This window comes from Convolutriloba macropyga, chromosome 7 (assembly GCF_964194025.1).
Source record: "Convolutriloba macropyga chromosome 7, txConMacr16.3, whole genome shotgun sequence".
In the NCBI taxonomy this organism is placed as follows: domain Eukaryota; kingdom Metazoa; phylum Xenacoelomorpha; order Acoela; family Convolutidae; genus Convolutriloba; species Convolutriloba macropyga.
The window spans coordinates 52106868-52123706 of record NC_134474.1 but is presented as its reverse complement, the minus strand read 5'-3'; the positions used below and the strand labels follow the sequence as shown (position 1 = coordinate 52123706).

At 38.8% G+C, this 16839-nt stretch overlaps 3 protein-coding genes across 3 annotated transcripts in view; 2 read left to right on the top strand and 1 right to left on the bottom strand.

The window, feature by feature from the left end:
- The window catches only part of LOC142343148 (peptidyl-prolyl cis-trans isomerase-like), a 615561-nt gene extending 606295 nt beyond the window's left edge, over positions 1–9266 (bottom strand). Inside the window, exon 1 of the mRNA XM_075394843.1 lies at positions 9255–9266. The gene's annotated coding sequence lies outside the window, so the exon portion shown is untranslated. The remainder of the gene's footprint in view (positions 1–9254) is intronic.
- The window catches only part of LOC142343147 (26S proteasome non-ATPase regulatory subunit 7-like), a 392943-nt gene that overhangs the window by 262782 nt on the left and 113322 nt on the right, over positions 1–16839 (top strand). The window lies entirely within an intron of this gene.
- LOC142343151 (uncharacterized) overlaps positions 1–16839 on the top strand; it is a 57873-nt gene that overhangs the window by 36240 nt on the left and 4794 nt on the right. Inside the window, exons 7-10 of the mRNA XM_075394846.1 lie at positions 1259–1636; positions 2060–2250; positions 2930–3134; positions 3544–3979. Of these exons, the coding sequence (XP_075250961.1) occupies positions 1259–1636; positions 2060–2250; positions 2930–3134; positions 3544–3979 (1210 nt within the window). The remainder of the gene's footprint in view (positions 1–1258; positions 1637–2059; positions 2251–2929; positions 3135–3543; positions 3980–16839) is intronic.

Genomic DNA, 16839 nt, shown 5'->3' with positions numbered 1-16839 from the left:
ATGCAATAAGGAAAATGGGCTCCCAGTATTCGACTAACTGTATTTTATAAGGCACGGTTAGTATGCCATGCACTCTATGTGCAATATAAACACTATGAAAAATGGAAAAAATAAACTGGCAAAATAATATCCAGCAACTTTTTATCAAGCTTTGATTAGTATTGTTCAAATCTTTTGATGATCTTTTTTCGATCAATAAGTCAACTGTCCTGGAAACAATTTTCTGAAAAACTTAAATGATCATATTTAATATTATCAACCAATCAACTTTCAACTCTACTGGAAAGAACTCTTTAATTTCTATCAGAATCTTGTAAGATAATAATTTTTCTGTCAGAATCTTGTAAAAAACCCTCTCTTTTTGACAGATTCTGCAAGATAAACCGTTTTCGGGGTTATGTAAGATTTTGTTATGTATGTCATTTTTCTTCCAGATTTCAAAACATAGCCATTGATCTGTCAAAATTTGACATATTCCTGCAAGAAAACCATCCGGCCTCGACATGCGGTGTAAACGTATCAATTCATTTCATCGATGAAGAAAGCGACTGTTTTCGAATGATGATCTTTTGGCTATGAAAAATTTGCAAAAACAAATAAGTTTGTTAACTTTGTTTTTTGGCATAGTGGACTTTGCCATGATTTAATCATGCACAACTTTGACGCTTTGGAAGTCTATGACTTCTTCACTAATATATAATGATCGACACGGCTACCTTTATCATAGTAATAATAATAATAAAAATGGGAAACCCATTGATAATGGTTGGCTTATCTAATTAGATAAAGATTAACCAAAAAGAGCCGAGCCTTCAGTTTTTATAACGTTCATAAACGTGTGCGGGATATTTGTGAAATAGACAAAATTTGGCCGTCAACTTTTATGCCCCCTTGATTCACAGCATTTTGGATTTTGCAAGAAGTTGTTGTGATTTTTTGCGTTTTAAGGACGCGTGGAATCGTACAATGACGCGTACACAGATCGGATTTTTCTGTTTCTGCGTCATTTTGCAAATAAAATTTACAACGATATTTGAACGAAGTACAATTGCGCCCAGCATGGACTCGCGTACTATATTTTCTAAGTGAATTCCTCTTTTTGCAATTGAAATCCGCGTGTAAAATAGCTCAAAATTGGCCGAAAAAATGGAACAGGCTCTAGCTGGAAATGTTCTCCGATAATCATTCGGCGAATAATCTGCTGGAAGATCGAATTTTTAAATGGTAACTTTGATGTGAGAGTGATTTGATTTTGCAGCTCCTATCTCAGCTACAACCGCTTCCATGGTTCCGATTGACGCTTCCTTCTACAATTTTGCAACACGTGATACTCCAGTAGACGCCACCGCACCCTCCCATCAACCCATATTAACATCCGATCTAATTGGAGCTGTCCAGAACTCAGAACTGCCTCATGGTGCAACTTCCGCAGACCCAACAGCACTCCATCTCACTTCCAACCCACCACCCAGTAAAAAGAGCAAACGGGCATCAATGTCCGGCCTCACTCCGGAAATGATACCAGGAGAGATGAGTCTGGCCATTGAGGACTTGCACGCCCAAGAAGCGGCTGTTATCGCAGGCATTGACCCTGTATTCAGGAACGGATCTTGGACAGTTAATGGATTCGATTCAGGTTTGAGCAATATATTATCTGATATTTTCACCGCTAAAAACTTTTACAAAAAATTAGCACCAAAATCTCACAGCAATTCTTATGAAACTTTACCGCAAAGAGGCGAATGATCTTGGCAATGAAAAAAGTTTTAAACCTGAATTCATCTTAATTCTTTCGATAGTTTCAGGTGAAACCTCGGCCATGGGATTCCAGTAGACATTTAAAAAAAACGAGTTGAGTGAACTGGTGTCAAGATTAACGATACCTTAACTTCGCATTAATTCGAGGCAAGGTATTGAAATACCTTAATTTTGTTTAAACGTTTCAGGTAAGTAAAGGCGTTTTTTCCAGGTACACTTACCTGATTTTTTTTATTGTGTGTCACTCAGTGATTGATAACTTTGTTCATATGTAAACTATTTGTTCGTGTTGATGTTATAGGAATTAGTGGTGGGGGAGGATTGATGCCTGGGCAGCACTGTGGTGAAGTAGTGGGAGATGGGTCTGGTGCGGGGGGTCTGTTAATATCAGCAGCAGCCATAGCAGCAGCCGCAGCTGCAACAGTGGCCACAACAGCACCAGAGGACCACCCAACACACTTCATGCAACACCACCGTCACCATGTGGAACATGTGAGAGATAAATGAAATTACAACATTCTGACTTTTTTAGCAGAGTTACCAGACCAAAATCTCCTCTGAACAGGCTCAGTTGCGATGCACGAAATTACATGGTGTGAGCGAACAAACTAAGCAAAAATCATATTCGAAAAAACCGATCTTGTCTTCTTTCAGCTATTTTGCGACGATCACCTACTAGAATTGCAATTTTTAAAAATTTGGAATTCTTGTAGGCAAAACTTGTCCCAATTCAATTCAACACTTGTACCAATGTTTCGACGAAACCTTAATTTGTTCACATTGCTTTGGTCTGACTATTTCCAACAATTGATAGTTTGATCAGAGACAATTTTGAGCGCACATGAGTCTGATCATAAAACACAAATGGGTATGATCAGAATTGGACTTTGTTTGCACTTGAGGCTGATCAGAGCTGGATTCGACCGCACTTGGAGCGCAGAAAAAATTTGGAGCGCAATTGAATCTGCTCAGAGAAGTTTTCCGTCTGGGAGCTCAGCCTGGGCTCAAATTAAATATTTGTATTTAATTTGAGCTCTTATTTAATTTGCTAAATAGGAGTTTCACTTGACTTCTATATCGTGCCAATTGGGGGCACGATGTGGACTGCTCTGAATCAGTTGTTCATTTTTTGTTTGAATTACCCAAAAGTAGCTGCTTTTCTGTGTTCTAGAGTTCCCTGGCAGAGCAGCAATTGGCCAGTATGTCGGGGGGTGTTGGTGGTGTCTCGGCTACAGCAGCTGCCATTGCTGTAGGAAGCAACAACCAGAGGAGTGTGATTAAACTGGCCAATGTATTCTTTGACAACCATCATCAACAGCAGCACCATCTCAACCACCACGGACATACCAACTTACAAGAACAACAATTATCTGCAGGTATGGTGGTCGTTGGTTGGATTTCTAGTATTTACTCTATCACCAACTTGTGCCTGCAAAAAATCTACTGCTTTGATTACATGTACAGTTCTGTTCAAACTGAAAAAAGAGAGTTTTTAGAGATTTTTCATTTATATCAATTTTGCGAACGCAATAAGTTTTGTTGATTGCTTCTGTCATTTTGCACGTCATTGTATACAATGTTTGCATAGTTGACATATAATCTAATAACACTTTCAACATACGAATGTCACCTTGTTAACGATAATTCTTTCATCAATCAATCTTCTCACTTTGTCGTTCAGATCACACTTAGTGAAAGCCGGCTAACATAGTCATTGTCTGTCTGGACACATTTGGATTGTTCCGTGGTCATTAGCATCAACCAGTTTGTTTGTGTTTGTTTCAGCTGGTCATTTGTCTCCCTCTCCAGTGGAGCGATTCCACCACCCCCACCCACAACACCTCCCAGTGGTCCAATCCAGTGCAGCTGGAACCGCCTTGCCATCCTCCTCCTCTTCCAGTGACACTGGAACTGTCGTCCACTACTACCCTGCCTGCATCTCCTCCCAGCTGGGCTCTCTTCCTGCCCCTCCCCTGCCTCCCACGGCCAGTGCAGCAACTAGCGACTTAGGAATTTTAAGCCAACATGGGATACAGATGGGCAATTGCTGTGGAAACAGTGCTAGTGATGACGTCACAGCAGCCAATGTGTCGCCCCTCCTGCTGGGTTGTTCATCCGCGGCAGTTCAGTCATCTGGGGAGGGGGAACAGCCAGATGAGGATGACGGGGAGCAGTCCATCCACTCGACACCAGTCGCAACCCACCATCATGTTATACAAAGGTCAATTCCAAAGCCTTATTGAATACACTGTTCCAATAAAATGAAGTGGTCACAAAACTTCAATCAGCTAAGAGATTGTACAATGAAAAGACTGTATGCAATAAAAGAAAACGGCAGTAAAACCGAAAGCTGAGAGGCATTTGTGGACTACCTTTTCTTTTCAAAAAGAAAGAATTAACTTCTCCAATGAATAATATACAAATTACGGCACAATATATTGCATTGGAGAGGACAGACAACGGGGCTATAGACGCCCACTTTTCAGTCTACCCCAGAATTGAGTACAAATAAAACAACAATTAATATAATTCGAAAAGAAAAAAATTATACAGATTAACACTGTTTGAGAGATAGGCAATGTGACACAAAAATTAAAAAAAAACAAATAACAATCTCGCGAGTTCGTGATTGCAAACTAAAAATGAATATTTCAACATATGGCAAAAATTAGAAATTTCGCCTGACGTCTTCGCTTCAAAGTCTGTACGACTAATTTCTAGGCTTTTCAATTTACTGTATAATTTTGTTGCAAGAAATTTGATCGAACAGCGTTCTGTTTTTCTTCTACATAGAGGTTGTTTGAGTAACTTAATTGCCGATCCCCTACTTTCTCCTTCAATGGTATAAGGTTCTAACAAGTTATTACAAAAGTTTTCACAATGAAGGCCACTGGTTGCTTTCAGACAAAACTTAATCAATTCATACACGTGCAGATCATAAACAGTCAATATGGAGTGCTTCCGGAAAATGTCCTTACATGAATCGGTTCTTTTCTGGAAATAAATGAACTTTACAATTTTTTTCTGTGAAAGATAATCAGGCAAATGCAAAGAGTAACTACAGCCGCCATAGACTAAGACTCAATAGTGAACAATAGACCTAACGTTTGCTTTGTAATACTGTAACAGCAGTTTCCTAGGCACAAAAGGTCTCAGTTTTGCGATAAAACCGCATTGCTTACTTAAATTCTTTTCAACTTCTTCAATATCACTTCCAAAAGAATGCTTGGAATCAACAAGTACTCCTAGATACTTACAAACTGTTTCCTTTTTATTTGCCTCGAGTAAAAACAGAAGCTGTCTGACGCATTAGCTGCTAAAGTGACACCCATCTGTATCGTTCTATCTAAATTGAGCACTAATTTATTTGAATTGCGCCACTTGATAATATTATCTAATTCTTGTTCAACTTACTTTACCTGCATTCCCACAGCAGTTAGACGTATCGTCTGCAAACAGAATAACATCAACATCAAGCTTTTTGCAAACTAAAGGTAAATCATTTATGTAGATAGTGAATTAAAAAGGACCAAGAATAGATCCCTGTCGTACACCACATTTAAGTTTTCCCCAGACATATCTCCGTTCAAATGAACACGTTGCAACCTATGCTCGAGATATGATTCAAACCAGTTTAATACCTTCCAATGATACCGTAACAATCTAGCTTCCTAATCATCATTTTGTGATCAATTGTATCAAAAACTTTCCTCAGATCCAAGAAAAAACAAAACGTTTCCTCTTTCAGAAGCAGATCTCAAATTTTCTGTAAATTGAACAAGTGCGTCAATTGTACTGTTTGTTTTGAAATCCGAATTGTCTATGATAAAACAGAGAAAATCTTTCAAAGCAAGAGTATATCCGATTAAACATACTTTTTTCATAAACCTTGCTCCAAAACAATAAGTACTGTAGTTATTTTCGTCTAATTTGTGAACCAGATTTTCGCAAAGGAAAAAATTTTTGCAGTTTTAAGCTCTTGTGGGAACTCGCCCCTGTGGAACAGAAGATTTATTAAAAACGTAATGTATCAAAAGTTACAGGCGCCGACTTTTTTCCCAAAAGATTTTTTAACAAAATCCTTACCAGAGGATGAGTTGTCCAAATTTGATATTAACACTTTGACTTCCTCCTTTGAAACTTTTAACAGAAACATCAATTGCTGACGTCTTGGAACTTCCGGTTCATTTCCAGCACCAAGATGCTTGCTGATTTCCAACCCAACATTAGCAAAATAATTATTAAAGGCTATTGCGTTATCTTGATCATTCGGATGACTAATACTGTTCGCCACAATTTCCAGATCAGGGACCTTGGAACTGCTCATTACTTCACCACTTAAATCATTTATTAATTTATAGACCTGTCTTTTATTACCGAGGCATGATTTAAATTTGTTTAAATAGAAGTATTTTTTGGCTGCAGAGCACTGTTTTTCGAAGCTTAATCTTAACCTTTTGAACTTTTTCTAGCCAACTATTTTCATCACTCACTTCCTTTCTAACAACGATGAGAATGTTCTTATTATTTTGAGTTTTTTCAGTATGTTGATGAGCCATTAAGGCTGCTTGGTTTTTTAGTTTCTCTCCACCCAGCTGTCTTAAGGGAGCAGATCTGTCTGTAGCATCCAAAAACTCACTACCAAAGGCATTGAACGCATTTGAGGGATTGGTACACGTTGCTATTTTTTTCTTTTCCTAATGCCAACTCTTTATCTAGTTCATCTAAATACCGTTTAACTTTTTCTGGATCTTTTGCAAACCTGATATCTCCAAAAAGTAACAAGTCTTGGATTATTTTTGTACGAACTCTCCAAATGAGTTGAATTGGTTAATGATCTGAGAAGCTTTGATGTAGCAGGAACTGGGTTCCACAATCAGGTACATTTCGGTAAACAAAGTGATGTAAGCATGTTGAAGTATTATGCGTTACTCTAGTTGGTTCGTTTACTCCGAATGCAAAGCCATTTGAAGCTTTTATCTTATTTCTATAGTTGTTTACATAACGATTTTGCTCGGAAATGTTGATATTGAAGTCACCGCAGATAGTAAAAGCTTTTGTTTTGCTGCTCCATGACTCCAAGAAATCATCAAAAACCTTTCGGAAATCTAGTTTGGGCATGCTAGGTCTATTGTATATGACCGCAACAAAAAACCGTAAAATAATACCACTCATTTCTATGGCAGCAGCTTAGTTGAGAGGATTTTTGTGTATTCTTAACAAATCATAATCAATTTTCAACTGTATCATAACACCACCGCCCATCGAACTTCTGTTTGCTAGTGCATACTGATGATAGCCTGTAACAAGTAAACTATTGGCGTCATCGCCGCTGTTCAACCAAATTTCGTTCAAACACAAAACGTGAAGCATTTTTTCCGAGTCCATTAATTTAAATTTCTAGTTCATCGAAAGGTTTATTTAAAGATCTCACATTTAAATGAAGCACCTGTATGCATGTGTATTTTTGGTTGTTATCTTTATGATGTTGAACAACTTGAAAATGAGTATTAGTTGTTTTAGGAACCATCGTCGTCACTCAGAAATAGCCTGGAAACTTGTCCCGCCTGTTGAGAAGAATTAAACTGATTCGAAAATTTCTTGAAGCATTCCAACACGTCTCTCAAGCCATTTTTAAGATCTATACCACCCTGGTAAATGTTACTGATTTTACAGATTAGGCCATCTTGCTTCCATTCATAAAAGATTGTACCCTCTCTTGTCCAAGCTGAATTGACTCGTACATCATTTTTTATCATCCTCAAAAAATTAAGCCCTGCTTTCATTATATCTTCAAAACTACGAACATCAGACTGGTTTTTCTTGTTTTTAAGAACTTCATTTTTTAAGAACTTCACTTTTTTTGACATACATTGCGAAAATTTTACTATGTCTGCTCTCTTTTGTGTTCTATTTGAAGCAGGAAGCCGGTGTGCAAATGAAATGTTGTTTTCTGTCTAAACCTGTACGTTTAGTCTTTGCTAAATTCATGACAGCCGCTGTTGTTTGCTGGTAAGATTCTCTTTGTCGGTTCTGATGGCTTTCCGGCAAATCCAGAATTTTGATGTTTTCTATTCTGTTGTAATTTTCGAGAACTTTGGCTCCCGGTAGCGCGATTAAATCAAGCTTTCTATTTTCAAAATCATTTCGCAGCTGCTTCTCTTCTTTAGTTTGCCTCAACTTGACGTCGACCATTTCGTTTATAGTTGATCGAAGCTCCAATCGCATACATTGGACTATGGTTGGAATCAAACTTCCCACCGCTTTTGCACCCCCAACTCAATTGCTTGGGTGATGTCTACATCATTGAAAACGTTATCAGCTGGGTTTAGAACACTGCCGCCACGTTTGTTATTTGGCTTATTCAAAGGACTTTGGCCTTGATAATTGAAAGTAGGGATTCCATCTTTATCAGATTCCTTTTCTAAAGTGATTGACTCGGGATGAGTACGATGAGGATTGATGGACGTTAAAGATGTACTAAATGAAGAAAAACAAAAGAACAGAGAATGAAAGATCCAACACATAGAGTAAATTAAGGCAACTTCCTGAAATTTTACTTCTCGGATCGCACCAAGAAAATAAAATCTCAAATGCTACCAATAGGAGAAACTCACAAAGAAATTGCTCAAGAGAGGACGCACCTGTACATTACTGACGTGCCTCCAAATCGCTTTCCGCCCGTCTTTTTCTTCTTTATCAGCTTCTTATTAATTTTTGATTTCCGTTTTCGCAAATTTGATCTCTTCTTCAAAGTTAATTGCCGTAAGTCTTTTTTCCTGATTAACAACAATCGACAAAAGTTCAATTCTATGTTAACGTCTGGATGCACTTTACGTAGTTCTTCGTTAAACCAGGTTAATTTTTTTGCGCTTAGATAATAGGTGTTTCTTTCCGAAATTATTGAACAAACTTTTGCGTTACACAGCTTTTCTAAAATATCTAGATTTCCAAATCGTCTATTGTGCACAATCGCTCAAAACGGCTCTCCAAAAAATGTCAATGTTTTCAATAGTTGTTCAATAGTCTGTGGTGAGAAATTATTACTTCGATGCCCACTTAGTGAATTGCTTAACACATCAAGCCCTAAAAATAAATCTTTTCTTCGCTGAAGATTTCCACGTCTATATCAAATGATGTAATTTTTGTGCTGTGCGACAGTATTTCGATTGAAACGCAGACCTGGTCTAGCAAAAATTGATATCTGAGTTCTCTTTTTCAATCACCTCGGAGATTTTTCGATAGCTTGGTATAGACAGCTGGCGCCAACAAAAAGTACCATTGGGTCTTTCAACGAAGGTCGTGAGCGGTTCACATTCGTCTATTTTAAACAAATTAACCATGGACAAAGATAACTTTCAAATCTTCCGCCGGAATCTAAAACCCCCTTTAAGCGAGGCTACCGAATGAAAATCCGGCCTCTATCAACATGCAATAATTATTCAGGACAAAGCTGAAAATACATTTAAATAGCCTCCCGGGTGCAATAGGAGACTATTTAATAAGTTTATCACAAGAATTGGGCTAAACGAAAAATTAATTAGCGAAAATGATAAATAACAGAAATAAGATAAGAATTGCGGTGAATTGCGGACTAAAACGTTATCTGAGCGCATCATTGCTATCTTTTAGAGTTGAATCCATTTTAAGCGCTGAAAATCTTCCCTTTCGTCTTTCATAGCTTTCATTGTTTTTCACGGAAACTCCTACAAGCTGCAACCATTTTGAAAGAATTTCTTATCACTGAGGCATAGAGTCGGGTAGCTGAATGTGAGTAATTGTATTCATTGGTTTGGACTTAAAAAACCACTACATTTCATCAAATTTCGTAGAGGCTACATAAAATCTCACCAAAACCAACCACACCCAGCTTCATAAAATCCAACGAAGATAGAAGAGTCTCAATGAAAAAACGCAATTGGCTTTACAAGCGAGTTTTATCGCTCAGCGTACCTTCAAAGGTTCACTTTTTTTAAAAAAAAAACAAGTAAAAACCCAAGGGTTAAATTTTACAAGTTTAAATTGTTATATACAAAATTTAAAATGTTAAATACTGTCATATCAAACCACACATTTCACTCAAATCATAGGCAAGGCAATAATTTCAATTATAGACAATGATGCTTCAGTCTTACTGATAGTTAGAACTTAATCGTAAAGCACTGAGTAAACTTTGGGAAATTTGGCATTGACTACCTCGTCAAGACACATTTGCTGCGTGAGACCAAAATTTTCTTTCATTTTTGCACCACTTTGAGATAAGCTTCTTAAACGTACTAAATGTAGCTACCTAAACAAATTAATGAAACTTTTATTTCTAGTGCTCATGTTGCTCAATTAACTAAAATGATTTCTGCTTTTTCGTACTAAGACGTTACAAAACTGATCAAAAAAAAGCGGAACGGAAATTTTTAATACTTCATTAATAGGGAAAAAGCCAACATAAAAAACATGTTGGCATGTTGCCAGAAAATAGTCGCAGTGGCATCGTAGATCTTCAGTCTCAAAAAGATAGTACAAGAAACAGATCAAAAAATTATTTTTTATTAAATGCTCAGATGTTACATTTTTGATTAAGAATCTGTCAAACTTATTGCTGCTTATGATAACTGTTGTAGAATTTAGGAAATCGTGCATTTCGCACAAAAGTGTCGCAATTAAAAGTGATAGAACTCGAATTTCGGAAATCTGTTTCCCACAAAATGTTAGTAAGACTAATGGCCAGCATTCAACGTCATTTCACAAACAGGATATATGTGCAACGAAACAACGTGGATTTTGAGGTTGTGAGGATGCAATATTGATTTTAAGAGGGGGGCCGATTTCATAAACGCTAGCTATAATCCGGCATTTACCTCAGTGTGATGAAACTTGGTAGGGAGTTAGTACACACTTGGGGCAAGTTCCATCGCTTAAACTGTTGGGGAATTTGTTTTATAGATACCGTGGAGGGGGACTTTAAACTTCATAAGGCTCAAATTCTTGAGTTCATAGTTTGACCGGTTGATTAAATGATAGCGTCATAAGTCTGATACTGCTATTGTTTTAGTTTGAATAGCTTGAATAGATTCCTTAATGGGAAGTGAACAGATTCTTTTGTTTTGATCATTCTTGTACGTTGTTACTAAGGAGTAGAACAGCAACATTACCGAAACAGTACCATCACAGCACTATAGCTTAGGAGTTGACCTGTAGAGAAGTTGTGATAACCAAAGAACATTGTTGAGAGAGTTGAATTGACCTGATAAATTCAGAACACCGGTTTGCGCGATTGGAAATCAGAACACTTAAGAACACCGGGGAACCGCAATTAGTTCAAGCGGCTGAATTGAGAGCTTGTAGAATTGAAAAAAAGTACCTCTTTAGTTGTGATTTTGGTTACAAAGTTAAAGTTGTGAACCATCTTTTATAATAAAACTACATTTTTAAACTACATTTCTTATAATAAAACTACATTTCTTGTTTATTCATTTGATGTTATTTGATTACTCGAATCAATCATCATTCCAACAAGTGTTTCCTACAGCCGAAAAGCGCAGCGTGGAGACAAAAAACCGTCCAATAGAATTCCGATAGCCATCAAAACACCCCTTTCAATTTGTCAGAGTTTTGGGCGCTAGTCTGGCCCCAGCTAGTCAGCCTAAGCAAAGTACAAAATTCTACAGTGGCGCTCCTGGGTGGGCTATCTCGAGACTTCTTGACAGTTGGCGTGGATTGTTGGCGGCTGTTGTGGATGTAGCTGGACATTGGACTTTGCAATTGCGAACAACAAGAGAGTGAAGGAGAATCAACTTGTGCAACGAGTGAAGGAGAAAAAAAATCCCGTGGACGGAGTCAAGCTGGAGCTTGACGGAGAGAGAGAAAGAGAGAGTGTGAGAGTGCAGAGCAGTTTTCAGTTGAGTTGGAGTTCGACTGTTGGTATTGTTAACATTTAGCTTTTCTTGAGATAGAGAGAGTGAGTTTTGACTTAGTCAAGAGCGTAAGTTGCTTGAGGCTGAGTTTGTGTAGATTATCGGCTTTCTTAGTGAAAGTTGTAACAGGGCCTTGGCCGAGATCAAGAGATTTGTGAGGCAAGGTAGAGAAGGAGTAGCGAGTAGAGAGTTAGAGATATTCTAAAGAGAGAAAAGCCAAGTGAGAGCAAGTTATTCAAGATTGTCCTTGTTAGTGATTGGCTTTCTTGAGAGGAAGAACGCCAGTTCAGAGTATCGAGAGCTTGGAACAGGAAGTTGGTAACCTGGTATTTGGCAAGCGACAGTTGTGAGTCGAAGGTTTGTGATTATAGAGTAGAATAGAGTATAGAAAGAGTACCGTTAAAAGAGAGAGAGAGAGAGAGAGGCTTTCCACGCGGTTTCTGCATTCTTTTCATACTGGAAGAACACGAGTTAGAGAGTTTAACTCTGAGCAGAGAGCAAAGAGAAGTTTGCAAAGTAGGCCAGCTGTGGTTCAACAGCAGCAACCTAGTGTAGAGTGGCAAAGCAGATTAGGTCAGGTTAGATGTACAGTAGTTACTGATAGGAGAGGAGGATGTGGGCTTAGCAGAAGTTAGAGGCTAAGGGATCTTCTTAGACAGAGTACAGAGACTTAGAGCTGAGGAGCACAACGAATAAGTAGAGGAGAAATGAGATACATGATTAGTGAGCAAACAAGGATTGGAGTGCGTTACCGATTGTAGAGTATTTTCCGTCGGAAAAGTTGTCGAAGTGGGAGGACTGGAAGTTGTACTACTTTGACGTTGTAGACGTGTTACAAATGGGTGAGGATCAAGTAATGGCGTCAATGCTTGGTCTATTGAGTGGAATGGCGTTGCACACGGTTTCGGATTTGCCTTTCAATTTCTGGTTGTCGGAAACTGGTGAAGCGGTAATGTCGTTAGAACAATCTTTTGATATCATTGAGAAGGAGCTATCTATAAGTAGGGAAAAAAACTGCAACCGTACGGATAGTACTAAAAGTAGGGGAAGAAATGTAATTGAAGAGAAAGTGGAACGTGAGAATGGTCAAACAGATGGCAGGATAAAAGACTCCTTAAGGGAGAACTCAGAGGTTAATTCTGAGCGCCGTCAAGTTGGTTCGGAATTAGTGGGAACAGGATGCAGTAATCAAAATAAAGCAACGAGGAACTTACAGAACGTGGAATATTTGCTACAATTGAGCAAGAGCAAGAAGAACAGTTATTTCTGAGTATGTTGGGAGAAGTTAACAGGGAAGAGCAAGTAGGTATTAAGTATCGGTACGATCAAAGAACCGGACAGGAAATAATTGTGATCCCTACTGAATGGCTAGAGAAAAACATTGCTTCTACAGAGATCGAAAAGGAGTCATTTAAAAGATTTGGTGAAGAAGCATGTCGAGGAAAAGGAAATGTTTGTAATAGAGTTGAACAATGCAAAAAGTTTGATGAACAGAATGAGTTGCGGGATAAAGAATTAAAGACGGAAATTAAAAAAGAAGAGGATGACAGGCAGCGCCGTGAGACGCTGACCCACGCTGACACAGAGTGCAAAGAAAAGAGAAGACTACAGGAGGAGACTAGGGAAAGATTTACGTCAAAATTAGAGAAAGTAGTCACAGCTGAGGGATTCGAGTACTATGTAGACCGTTCATCAGCGAACGAAGGAGAAGATGACTTGTTTTTCATGAGGGATTCCGACCAACATGGCATTGAGAATGAGGAAACTGAGCTTCCTCCTATGTTCTTTGTGTATACTCATGAGAAAAGCCTTAAGGATGTAACACTCATGGCACCAGAGTTTTCGTCACTAGTAGGAAGCGGTGAAGTTGATATGAGAAAAATAGAGTCCATTCATAGAACTTTTGCAGTGAGCCTAACCGATGACAATCTTAGAGTTAATTTGATTCATGAGATTGGCACTGTAATTGAAGAATTCCCGTGGCAGTTGAGAAAGGGGGTTGTGTATCTAGTGGAGATGAAGAGGAGTCTTCTCGAAACGAAAATAATGTCATTAAGAAAAGTAATGGTTCCGTTTGTCCGCGAGCGTCGGTTCTGGTTCCTGGCATTGTACAGACTCACAAACAAATAGAAATGGAGAAATTTGTAGATATGTTGAGTGGAGTGGCAACCCGGTTGACTTAAAAGTGAAATGGCCAAAAGGGTTCGCAGTCATTAGTCCACGGGTGGATCTTAAATTTCAGGAACTTGAGTTGGAGGAGGAAACTAGTGCATGAGCAGTTGTTCATTTGGGAAGTAACAGAAGCGCAGCCCAGAGATTCCGAGGTGAAGATGGGCAAGATAGATCTCAATTATTTTCGAGTGGTTACGAAGCATGTCTGTACTGGGATACAGCAAGAGTTTTTGAACTGAGCGGAACGAGCACAACTGCTGACTTGGAAGCAGTGTTTCACAATTGCACTTCAATTAATGAAAATGAGCAACTTGAGGTGATTTCGAAAGAGTTGTGTCTTGGGAGACAGCTGAAGTGTTCACGGTACCAAAGCCAACAAAAATGAAAGCTCATTGGGTTCGCAAGCTTGGCCACTGCATATCGGCAGAGATACTTACGCAGAGGACCAATAACAAATTACAGAAACGACCTCAATTGCTATCGATGGCGAGATTGGGAACTTTTCAAGGACTGTTTGAACATACGGCGTCAGCGATCAGAAAGGAATTGGAAGTTGGGCAAGCTTCGTTGGTTGTTTCAAGCGAAGAGGGCACTACAGATTTAAACGAGTTTGAAACAGCGGATTTAAAGAAAAATGTCCAACTATTCGGCAGAGCTTGTGATACCATTGTGATGCGGGAGACTTCATCAGATTTCGCTCAGCTTGATGCAGTTTTCGCGTCGGTCGTTAGGTTGCCGAGCAATTTTATAGCTACAACGGAATAGTAGATACTATTAGTCAAATTCATCTTGGGGAGGGAGGAAGCAATGACGTGACGGATAAGCGAAAGCGTGTAGTCTCGCGATAATTTTTCCGTTTTTTAGACATCGGCTGGAAAGGTTTTAAGTTCGTTAGAGTTCTTGCTTGTTCTAATGATGGGTATCATGAAAAGTTATTGGAAGGTGGAAAGAGCTGATGATTCTCAGATCTTAGCAGTAAAACAGAATAACCGGAATCAGCAGGACCAGATATTAGCATTTTCATTGGTACAAACAAACAAGTTGAGACATGAACCAGGTTTGATGAAGCTCAATCAAGTGTTTAAGAATTACGTTTCAAGGTCTTAAAAATGTCCATTTGGTCCAGAGAAATCAATGGACACATCAAATTTTCCTCGGCGTATTGAAAGTATGCAGGGATGTGAATGTGGGTTAAAACAATCAAGAAAATTAGGAGGTAGTAATCTGAGGCTTCAGTTAAAATTGACGCTTGAAGAGGGTCAGGGGGTAGTTTTAGCAATCGAGAAAACCCCTCCGCTAAAGATGTCCTCAGGAAGAAAAAGATGTTTGAAGTTCAGTAAACGGCGAATAGTGAGTTTTGGTGGAAGGTATACAAAGAGGTACTTGAGGAAGTTTAAGAAGTTGAATAAAACTAGCAGAAAGCAGCTCGAACTAGGTAAAGGCAAGGAATATACCAGTACTGACAAATTGATCGTGGATACAGAGGTAAAGGAGGCGCAACCAGACTTGACGACTGGTGTGTTGTGTGTGATCACAACCGAGGAGTTGGACTTTCGGTCTGCTCTTGACAGTGAAGCCAGAGCTCCCTTAGAACAATCAAAAGTTATTAATCGCATGACTTCAGATAGAGTGGAGGATAGATATGCGGACCCCCAATTGAATACAGGAGTCGAGGGAACAAAGGAATTTCAGAAGATTAACGAGGGAAATATAAGGCAGTGCAATGTGTTGATGGTTGAAAGAGACTCCGATGGCATACGGCTTCGAATTGGAGTGGCGTATAAGTGTGTTAGTCAGGGCCACGGCCCTCAAAAAAAATGTTATCCCCTTTCCTTGGGCTCTTCAAACGACTTTGGAAGCAGAAGCGAGGAGGTTGGTTCAATGCCTATTGTGTGGTACCCACCAGTTGATAACACAAGTGATGTAGTCTACAACAGAAGGGTGGAGTTGCGGTCAGTAGTCGAGTTGCATTATGAGTTGATGGCATTGATGGGCGATGTCCACGACAGAAGGGAGGGGTTCTGTCAGAGGGGATTCTGTTTCAACAGTTGTCGAGACTCGATGTCGCAAGGGACAATGTAGCTTCAGACGAGTCGAAAGGAGAGATGGAGCAGGCTGAAGCTGATGAGGAGATGGTGCTGGAGGAGGAGACCTCCAGATGTGAGGTGGCTGTCCAGTGAGGACATGGGGGGACATCCCTTCAAGCATCGAAGGAAGAAAGATTTTGAGATAGTACAGTCGGTTTCATAATCTTCAGCACGATAGTTTCTTCTTATTTTAGTATCTAGTCTTGTGTTTCATATTAGTTTCTGTGTCTAACCATTGGTTGGTAAAGTGCTTAAGTTAGTCCGGAATATTGGTTAATGATGTTAAATTGTTTATGTGGCGACGTAATGGCCTGATATTGTTACCAAACTGTAAATGTTAGAGTATGCTTGAACTGTAAGTGGTTAAACACAGCAACTTGGTTTGTGAAAAATAGAGAGAGCTCGATATTTGAATAGTAAATAATATGAATATAGTGATACGCCTAGATAGGTGAGTTGAACCAACTGAAATGAATTGATAGTTACTAAATTGTTCAAAAAGAATTTTTGATGAGATGGCCGCAGTGAATAATGAAACGATTCGATGGCTCAACTAACCACCTAACCAGTTATTGTGTAGATAAGACATAACATAAAGGGGTATTGAGTTGCCTCTTTACAAGTTGTTATATAAGTTGTATCTATAGACGGAGACAAGTTTTTATTTTGCGTAATCCTTTTAGTAGTTTTAGCCATAATCGATAATTTGGTTTCAATTGCTGTATATTTGATAAATGTTCTAGAGTAATGCATTAATGTACTATTAATACTCATTTGTAGATAGCGATGGTTCACAATTTGATCTATTAGGGCTTGCTTAAATGAATAAGTCTGTTGTGATGTGTTGTGGAACTAATATAGAAAAAGTTAGGTTTGCATGAAGCAAAATCTACTAGTAAGGGAGACTAGAT